At 43.0% G+C, this 9,030-nt stretch overlaps 1 protein-coding gene across 6 annotated transcripts in view; it reads left to right on the forward strand.

Annotated features, from left to right (window-relative positions):
* Positions 1-7,866, forward strand: part of LOC119379066 (protein phosphatase PP2A 55 kDa regulatory subunit) — a 55,390-nt gene extending 47,524 nt beyond the window's left edge. For all 6 annotated transcript variants that reach the window (XM_037648221.2, XM_037648223.2, XM_037648219.1 and 3 more), the window contains exons 7-8: positions 7,125-7,248; positions 7,324-7,866. In XM_037648221.2, the coding sequence (XP_037504149.1) occupies positions 7,125-7,248; positions 7,324-7,476 (277 nt within the window). In that variant the 3' untranslated portion in view covers positions 7,477-7,866. The remainder of the gene's footprint in view (positions 1-7,124; positions 7,249-7,323) is intronic.
* The last annotated feature ends 1,164 nt before the right edge of the window (positions 7,867-9,030 follow it).

The raw sequence follows: 9,030 nt of genomic DNA on the forward strand, positions 1-9,030 counted from the left end.
TTGCTTCTACATCGTGTGAACTCTGTTGTTTTTGGTAATTTTAGATAATTGAAAAACAATGCCTTAATCACAAGCCTGTCCTGTGAAATATGGCAGTGTTACTAAGGGAGAATGATGCTGCTTGCTGAGAGTATGGACTATAGCAGGGTACGCATTTGGGCTGGTTAGTTCATGATTACCAGTAGGAAAACAGCACTAAAAAGATGGGACGAAGAAAGGACGCAGACCATGGCAATGAATGACAACCAAATGTTTTATTCTTCCAGTCAGCATATACACCACCACTATCTCAGTGAAAGAGAAAAAAAAAAACAAATGAAGAACTCTGCCTGCGCTGAGGCGATAAAAATGTTTGATAGGACAGAAGTGCTAACTTCTTGGGAAGGTGGAAAATCGAGGGGAGGCTTACACATGCCTCGCCGATATTGTGGATATAATAAGCTTCAGAAATTAGTTTCGCGTGTTTGTCATGCTATTTTGAATGGAAAGTGGAATCTTTAAAAGATGTCTGGCAACCGCAATCATTATAATGAAGATACAGTTGACTTATCTCTAGCTTGTTTTTGCTGGGGAAATTAAAGGGACCGCCAACTGATTTTTCTGAACCCATTTTTGTACGGCGCAACAGAAAGCTCACCCTTCGCAGTGTTTGTAGCTGCAGTAGTTAATCCCGAAAGCACACAGTTATTTTACAAGCAGTATTTTTCGATCTGAAAGCCTCTAAACACTGACGTACCTTTCCTCCAGCAACGCTTAGAATTGATAGCGATGCCACCAGCCCTTTTCCCAATTTGTGAAAGCTATCGTTGTTCTGCTTTCGCGGGAGTTTCTGTAACTATGCTTAACCACCTTTATTTATAGCTTTTCAACTATTTTTGAAAATAACAAGCTATTACAATGAGATGATGTGGCATTATACACCTTCCCTGTATTTGTACCGCGTTGTGTGCACATGCGTCCAAGGTTGCCTGCGCCTATGTCATGGGTGGCCTGTCCCGGTGTCGTTACTCTCTCGATGCACGAGCCAAGCCAAGTCATCGAAAACGTAGCAGTGTGCGTCATTTCTAAGACGAAGCGTAGGTAGCAAAACTATGTCGCTCCAAAATCTTAGAGACCTGGAAACTGCGTGCACGGTAGTGATGTAGAACTATCGGTAAATTGACTATCGATAGTATCGATAGTTTTTTTTTAAACTATCGATAGTGTAAACAAACTATCGATAGTACTATTATCGACAAAATATTGATAGTGCAATTGGTAGTGACATCGTTAATATTACTAGCGATATTACTGCCACGCGCGTTTATTGCTTTGTTTTGAGGTATTCGGGTTCAGTAACCCAAAAAGACTGTTAGCAACGTTTGAGGCAGACCGTGCCGTAATGTTTGAGAAGTTTTATATTTGTTTGAGATCATTCTGTTAAGACACGCGCCGAACGCGAATAGTCAAGTTTATTCGATAGCTTACGCGAGCACCAGCGATAACTCTGGAAGGTTTGATGACTGATGTATAAAGAACGACGCGTTCCACCGATGATCAGATCACTCAACAGCTGACGACTGCTCCCGCCGCTATCAGTGCGCAGCATGTATCGCTTGTATTTTGAGTTTTGATTTTCTGGGCACAAGTTCGCGCATACAAAGAGCTCCGTATTTCCCAGTCTTGCCGCAGCATTCTTCACCGTCACAACCACGTGACAATGCTATCGATAGTGGTGTGAATAAGGATGCGGTTGCTGGCCGGCCATATTGCCAAAATATTTGCGATAGCCTACTACCAGCTTCGCTTAATTTGTGAGCAATTTTTCGCAGAGAAATTAATTTCCGCCGTGAAAATGGCGAAATATATCCATCAATAAACTTGTATACAAGAGCAACCAATTACACCTTACAATTAACTCCTTGATATTTTTTTATTTTGAAATCATAAAATCCAATATCAGTTTGAAGCCGTGCAGTCCCACCACATGTAAAGGCTTCCTTTCCGCTACAGATGAACAGTTTGACTTTATGATGATGTGTCAGCAAAGCACTCTGGCGAAAAACAGAATCATGTCAACTTTCTTGCCCTTCAGCCTGCTCCTACGGCTCCACTATGTACCACACGCGCGGGGAACCAAGTTTATTTTGCAGTGAGTCCGCGCTGTTGGTTTTACACTATCGATAGTACCATCGAATTTTTTACTATCGATAGCGCTATCGATAGTATTTTTGACCATCGATAGTTCGATAGTGACTCAGCTATCGATAGTATCGATAGTACCATCGATAGTTCTGCGTCACTAGTGCACGGTTGCATGAGCACGCCGAAAAGTTGCTCAAGACGCGCTGACGAGCATGGGATCATTAGGTCACGCGAAGGCAGCGCCACTTTAATGCATACTACTAACGCAGGCCTGTATGTACATTTCTATGGAGTAATGCCTTGTAATATAAAGAAACGAACAATATTTCAATACTAACAAAAAGATCATCGACCGCGTACAGCAATCAAGTCACATGGCTGGGTTCATCGGATCGTTCATGTTTTTGCCGCCAGAGGCGCCACAGTCCATTTTTCGCGACTTTCAATTAAGAAATAAACATATAAATCCACCTCTCACGAAAGAAAAAAGGGTTGGTTTGAGTCAATGCTACGGACAATCTTTCCATCAGTGGAGTCATCTCATTACGTGTTCTGGGCAGTTGTCGGTCCTTTTAAATTTTTTAATGGTTGGGTTGCATATTTTCTGGCTAGGCTGATGTTCATCAATGCTTCTTTTTTGGCAAGTTGGCTCATCTTGAAGAGGAAGCATCAGCACAGACACCCTCAAGAGAGACAACACATGCGTCTAGCACTGACTGACAACTGGGTTTATTGGCAAAAGTAACACACCTCCCAGAGTGAGGCATGGGAAATAAAGAGAAATTGCTCAACTAGGTTGAAAACATGCCAACAATGCAGAGTGGAAAACAGGCAACCGAGCAAAGATCACAACAAAACATCTTTAATTTTTCTCTGCAATCTGAAACCCAATAGCTGCTTCCAGAAGATAAAACTTGGCATCAAAGAGAGCAAGAGAAAGGGTGCTAATGGTCATCTCATGCACCACATTTTGTGCTTGGAAATTGTTCTAATAGTATACCGTCTGGACCATCGTTTAATAGGAGCCATGAAGCGCAGCTAGAAAGTTCGATATGTTTTGAGTTTGACCATACTAATATTTTCAGCATGACCAGTGATTCCACTCCTGTGCCAAATTGGATTCACTGCGCCATCCATAACCGACGTAAACTGTGGCAGTCAAGGGTTTGATGTCTTTCACAGGCACTCGCACCACTGGCGTGTCAGAATGTGCAGCTTGATCTTGGGGATACCAAAGCCCTGGCGCGTGTGTACCGATTAAGCCACAACACCACCGCACGGTGCCAGCACAGCTTCTATTGTCTGGTCAAGACAGCCTTGATAATTAAGGCGTCCCTGGGCCTCGTCAACACGAATGATGCAAAAAGTCATCACGTGATGGCGTCACATGATGAAATCGTCACGCCACGCCATCGTCGTTTGGTCAAAGGTGGGCCATTCACGGGGGCAGTGCAAAACCAGAGGAGGTGCAGAAAGCTTGCAATGCCTCAGATTCTGGAGGCAATGCAAAACTACGCTAGGTGCAGAAAGCTTTCAGAGTTGGGTGGGGTAGGATTAAAACATCAACAGAGAAGGAAAAGAAGATGGCTTTCGCCTTCGGGGTATGAGGGACCCTTGAGTTTTTTACAGGTGTCTGACCCTGAAAGTAATGAGACTTGCTCCTCCAATGTACTCCATTGCAACTTGCTTCTCCAATGTTCTCCGGAATGTGAAATTAGTGGCTCTAGGGTGCTTTCGAATGCAAAATTACCTGCGCTAAAGTGCTCCAGAATGGAATTTTTTGCTGCTCCAGAAATTGCTCCAAATAAGAAGTCCATGGTAGCATCACTGCATGACTGATAACCTGAAACAGCTTAAAGGGGCCATGACACCCAATTTCCTATCATAATCTGTGTTATGTGGATTAATCCTTGTGCATTCACAAATAAGCTGGTGAAATTTTAGCGCATTTAGTCGAGCACTTAATTTATAATCGAATATTTTTATAAACACACGAGCGGCCCGAGAGTCGGGGCAACGCTGGTGCACTTGTGAGCCATGACGTAACAAGCAGCTAGCTGTGCAAGTGTCTGGCACGTGTGCATTTTGCAATGCACACGTGCCATTGCAAAATGGCAGTCGCCGGCAGTGGGTGGGGTTTACAGCCGGCTACTTCTAGGGCTTGTTTTGCACTGAAATATTCATTTACGGCCCACTTTTGCAATCTGTTCAGGCATAATAGACCCTCTACTTCAAGTTTTCGCTGAAAACCACAAATCTGTGGGCGACTGTCATGGCCCCTTTAAAGGACCCCTGACAATGAAATTTTTGTTTGCCTAGTGGCGATGTCACGAGGTGCTGCCAACTCATATGAGCACTCGCGCTTACCTTAAAACCAAATTAGAATGCCTTAAAAGGACACTAAAGAGCAAAACGATTTTTCTCATATTAGTAAAGTACTCTTTCACGAAACCAAAAAAACCACGCTTGCGGCGAGAAGACTCTTAGTTAGCGAGAAAACGTGCAAAAACAAAATATGGGTAGCGGCGCCACCTTGAAGTTTCCACACCATTTGCCGTGACGTCACATGTTTTGGCGGCGCCTACTAGGGACTACGTAGTTCCTAATCAGTAAAAATGAAGTAAATTGTCCTCTGAGGGGGCCATAGACTTAACATAACCAAGTTTGGAGTAATTTTGTTGAACCAATGGCGCCAAAATAAGATATACACTTCGAAATCTGTGACGTCACGCGGGGAGATTTCGGCGCGAAATTTTAAAATAAAACTTCGAACTTGATTTTCTCCTCTATTAATAAACCTATGATGGCGAAATTAACGACATTATAGTTCTCTGAGCACAATTTATCTATCTAAACCGATTCATTGTTTCTATTTAGTGTCCCTTTGAAGGCAACATTTTCCACTAATAATTAGCCAGAAGAGCCCACGTATTCAGGACAATCAAACAACACAATCTCGAGGCTTCGATTTTGGTGTCGGGCCCATTATAGGGGGAGGGACACTGCTCTTTCAACTCCTTTTTTTTTTAAGTTCTTCATCGATTTTAATTAAAGTTGCTGAGTTCATGTGTCTTTTTGTGCTGATTTCAAATATGCCATTATTTTTCTAGTATAAAATATAGTTTCTAAAATATAAAATATTTCATTTGCCTTTTGGGAGGCAAATTTTTCCTAAAGTAAGAAAGTTACGAAGTAAATGAGCATATCCCAATAATCTGGAATTTGAACTGCATGCAGTAGAACAGGAATGGATGTTCTAAACACATTTGCACAAAAGTTATGGTGTGTAGAACGTTCGCGAGTGAAATCTCAGCTTGACATACTCACTCGCGGATGTTCAACGTACGTCAACTTTTGTGCACATGGGTTTAGAACATCCATTCTTGTTCTACTGTATGCAGTTCCGATTCCAAATTATTGTGATATGCTGATTTTTTAACTCTCTCAGTTTAGGAAAAATCATTGCACCCCAAAAAAGGCGCATGAAATAATTGGCATCTTAAAAACATTTTACACTTGAAAAATAATCGCATATTTGAAACAGCCCATAAACATGAACTCGGCAGGTGTAAAAAAAATGTTAAGAAATAAATAAATAAAAAAAGGTTTGAAGTTCTATGTACCCTTTTACGTTTAAAGGGGTCCTGCAAAACTTTTCTGCGTTATAATGGAATAGTCTCACATTAGTGCACGACACTTCACGAATCGCATGCCGCAAGAATTTTTAGAATCCGTCAAGTACGAGCAGGGTTACAGGGATTCGTCGCACGCTTCAAGCGCTTTCTCTCTCCTCGTGTACCAGCGAGCGCCCTGAAAGCTATGCAGGGAGGTGGGTGACAAGGGGGCAAGATGCTGCCCTTCGCAGCATGCATCATGACCTTGAGCAATTTTTATTTTCTTTTTTCTTCGTATGTGCGGCTTACTTTCAGTGTGATAGCGAGCGCGCATGCGGGCACGTGGCAGCATCCCACGGCGCCCACGGTAACTATGCAGCTTACAGTGGTCAAATCAGCCAACGGTGGTGACCTTGGGTATATGGTGCAGTAATTTGGGTATATGGCATCATTTGTAGAGAGAAGAGGAAGCGATTTTCAGTCGACTTTGAGAATGAATTGTAAATTCCAGGCTGTGTGCTTTATAGTTTGTCTCGCGTGTTCTCGGGAGCCTCGACTGCCGATCGGCATTGTTTTCTGTCCATGCTCAAAAGTGTTGTAGGGCCCCTTTAGAGGCGAAGGCTATAAACACGTGCCCTTGTTTTGGGGGGGGGGGTGGATGATATACAGCCAGCACCTAAGTGACATTGCAGTTGGTTAGCATGCAGAGGCATGTGAACCAACATGCCTTTTTGTGTTGCTATTGTTTTGCATGCTTATATCAGGTGTGAATTCATTTCAACTAGCCTAGCAATACACTACAGGAATGACTGATAGAGCTTCGGGAGAGAATTCACTGGTTTTAGCATGAAAGATGATCCAGTGTTGTTCAACAGCTTCCTGATGTTTGATGTTACTATTTATTGCCGACATGAGCATGCACCTTTGGACGTACAAAGAGGTTGGACTAGGTGTGAGCGTGGCATCCCTAATGTTGACAGAAAATTAGTCTTTCAGTACTATGTTTATAGAGGCAAAAGTCATTTCGATGAAGTGATGACTGTATGCATGTGATGGTTGTATACTTCATTTTTCTGCCTGATATATGCCATATATTTTGTGCACTTCCAGAAATGACAGTAGTCTATGCCCATTTGTATCACCTACTACTTGTTTTGACACTCGTCTGTGCCATTACATTCACTATGGTCTAGACGCAACAAGCTCACCAGAAAGTCATAACAGTACAAGAAGGGATAGCATTCGGGTGGTCGTCACATGAAACTACGCTGAATGGAGTGTCAGAGGCACTCTAACCATGGGCAGTGTGAAAGATTCTGTTCTTCCATTGACTGTGTTAGTTTATTTTGCAAGTTGACTGATCTTGTGGTGTCTTGCTGTTTTCAGCTACATCATGACTGGTTCCTACAATAACTTTTTCCGGGTGTTTGACCGGACAGCGAAACGCGACGTGACTCTGGAGGCGTCCCGGGAGATAGCCAAGCCGCGGACGGTGCTAAAAGCGCGGAAGGTGTGTGACTGACAACTATTCACATTGGGTGAGCACTGTGTCATTGTGGTTTCAATCTATTTTTTTTATCTGCAGGTGTGCACGGGCGGCAAGCGGAAGAAAGAAGAGATCAGTGTAGATTGCTTGGACTTCAACCGCAAGATCTTGCACACAGCGTGGCATCCCCAAGAAAATGTGGTTGCAGTAGCTGCCACGAACAACCTGTACATATTTCAGGAGAAGTTCTAGTTATTGCTTGGGCCATGCTACAGCACAATGTAAAAAATGTACATAGTGTCATTTCCCCGCCCCCTCCAATCCCCCTCCCCCTACCTGTTTTAGAAAGGCAATTTTTATTTTTTCCCCCCGCAGTCCCGTTGTTGTACCATACGGGTGACTGAGGTTTTTGTAGGTCGTACCGATTCTGTTTTACGTAGGTCCCCCTTGGTGTTTTGTTTATGCCATTGCATGTTGTTGTGGACGACGGGGGGGCAGTTGCTCAAATGCTGCGTGCTGCTCCTCAATGGCACTCGGAAAAAAAAAAAAACAACCGAACGAAACGTTTACAAGACTGTCGTATTCCGAATTCTCGTACATTGACAAGAGGGAGAAAATAAAACGACGTCTTAAGAAAGTGCCTTCCTTGTGTGCTTGTGGTTTTGATCGTGTGGCTTATGAAAAACTTCTGTGCCTAAAATCACCGTAGGGCACTATCTTTGTGAGGCATTTACAATATCACATTTGTGGCAAGACAATTGTGGCATTTGGACATGAAATGCAAGGAATGCTTTTTACATCTTCTCTACAAAAATTGCTTTATCAGGTGATGTCCTGTGAGAACTGTGCTCATATTTGGTGAAAATTGCTTAATGTGTGGTTTTAACACATCTGGATTAATTGTGGGCTTTGTGATGTTAAGTGTGGACGACATTTGAGGCGAACTCTGATAGCCACCTATTCACATGCATGTAAAAACCAGAAGTGCTTTTGAGAATTCATAGGCCAGTTTGGCTGACATTAGCATGTGAGAAAGTTAAATTTCAGTGACAGAAGCAAAGTATTGGTTCGGGGAGTATTGTTTTACAATAGAAAAGTGGAAAGTCACGTTTTCAAAAGATGTAAGCACGACATTTGCAAAACTAACTCCTGTCAATAATATATATCGGTTCTGTAAAGTGCATCCGTTACAGCATCACAAGTGGACAATTTTGATATTTACAGCTTCCGTGAAATTGTCAAAATGGTCTCAAAGGTTTGCAGAAGCACGAATTAGCGATATGTTTTGGAGCGAAATGTAAATATCAATTTTGTCTCTAGATTTATTATTGGGTACAGTTCAGAGAACACTATTTTTCATTGTGAAGTTATGGATGTATTTTCAGTTGCAGTTTTCAACACTATGAAAACGTTGATGTTAAAATTGGAAAGGTTGCGTTGCTGCCATGGGCGTCCGGAGGGGGGTGCAAGGGGGGGGCGGCTGCCCCCCCCCCCCCCTTGGAATTTCGGATATTTTTCTATGCAGTACCTTCAGGACTGCCAGCCATCTTTGCACGTTACACACTATTATTGACTAATCTTGCCGGTGATGTCGCGGCAGTGAAAGAAAAGCTACCTGTGTTGGATGCAAGCCCCCTCTTCCCCCCCCCCCCCCTGCTAATGCACCCCCCTGCAAAAAGTTCTGCGGACGCCCTTGATTACTGCATTGGTTGATTTGTATATGGGGCCTCCAAGGTAGATATACGGGCAACATATTGAGCTGTTCGGTGCGATTATGCGAGACTGAAATTCCTAATTATTTGCTAG

Source organism: Rhipicephalus sanguineus, chromosome 1 (assembly GCF_013339695.2).
Source record: "Rhipicephalus sanguineus isolate Rsan-2018 chromosome 1, BIME_Rsan_1.4, whole genome shotgun sequence".
Lineage (NCBI taxonomy): Eukaryota > Metazoa > Arthropoda > Arachnida > Ixodida > Ixodidae > Rhipicephalus > Rhipicephalus sanguineus.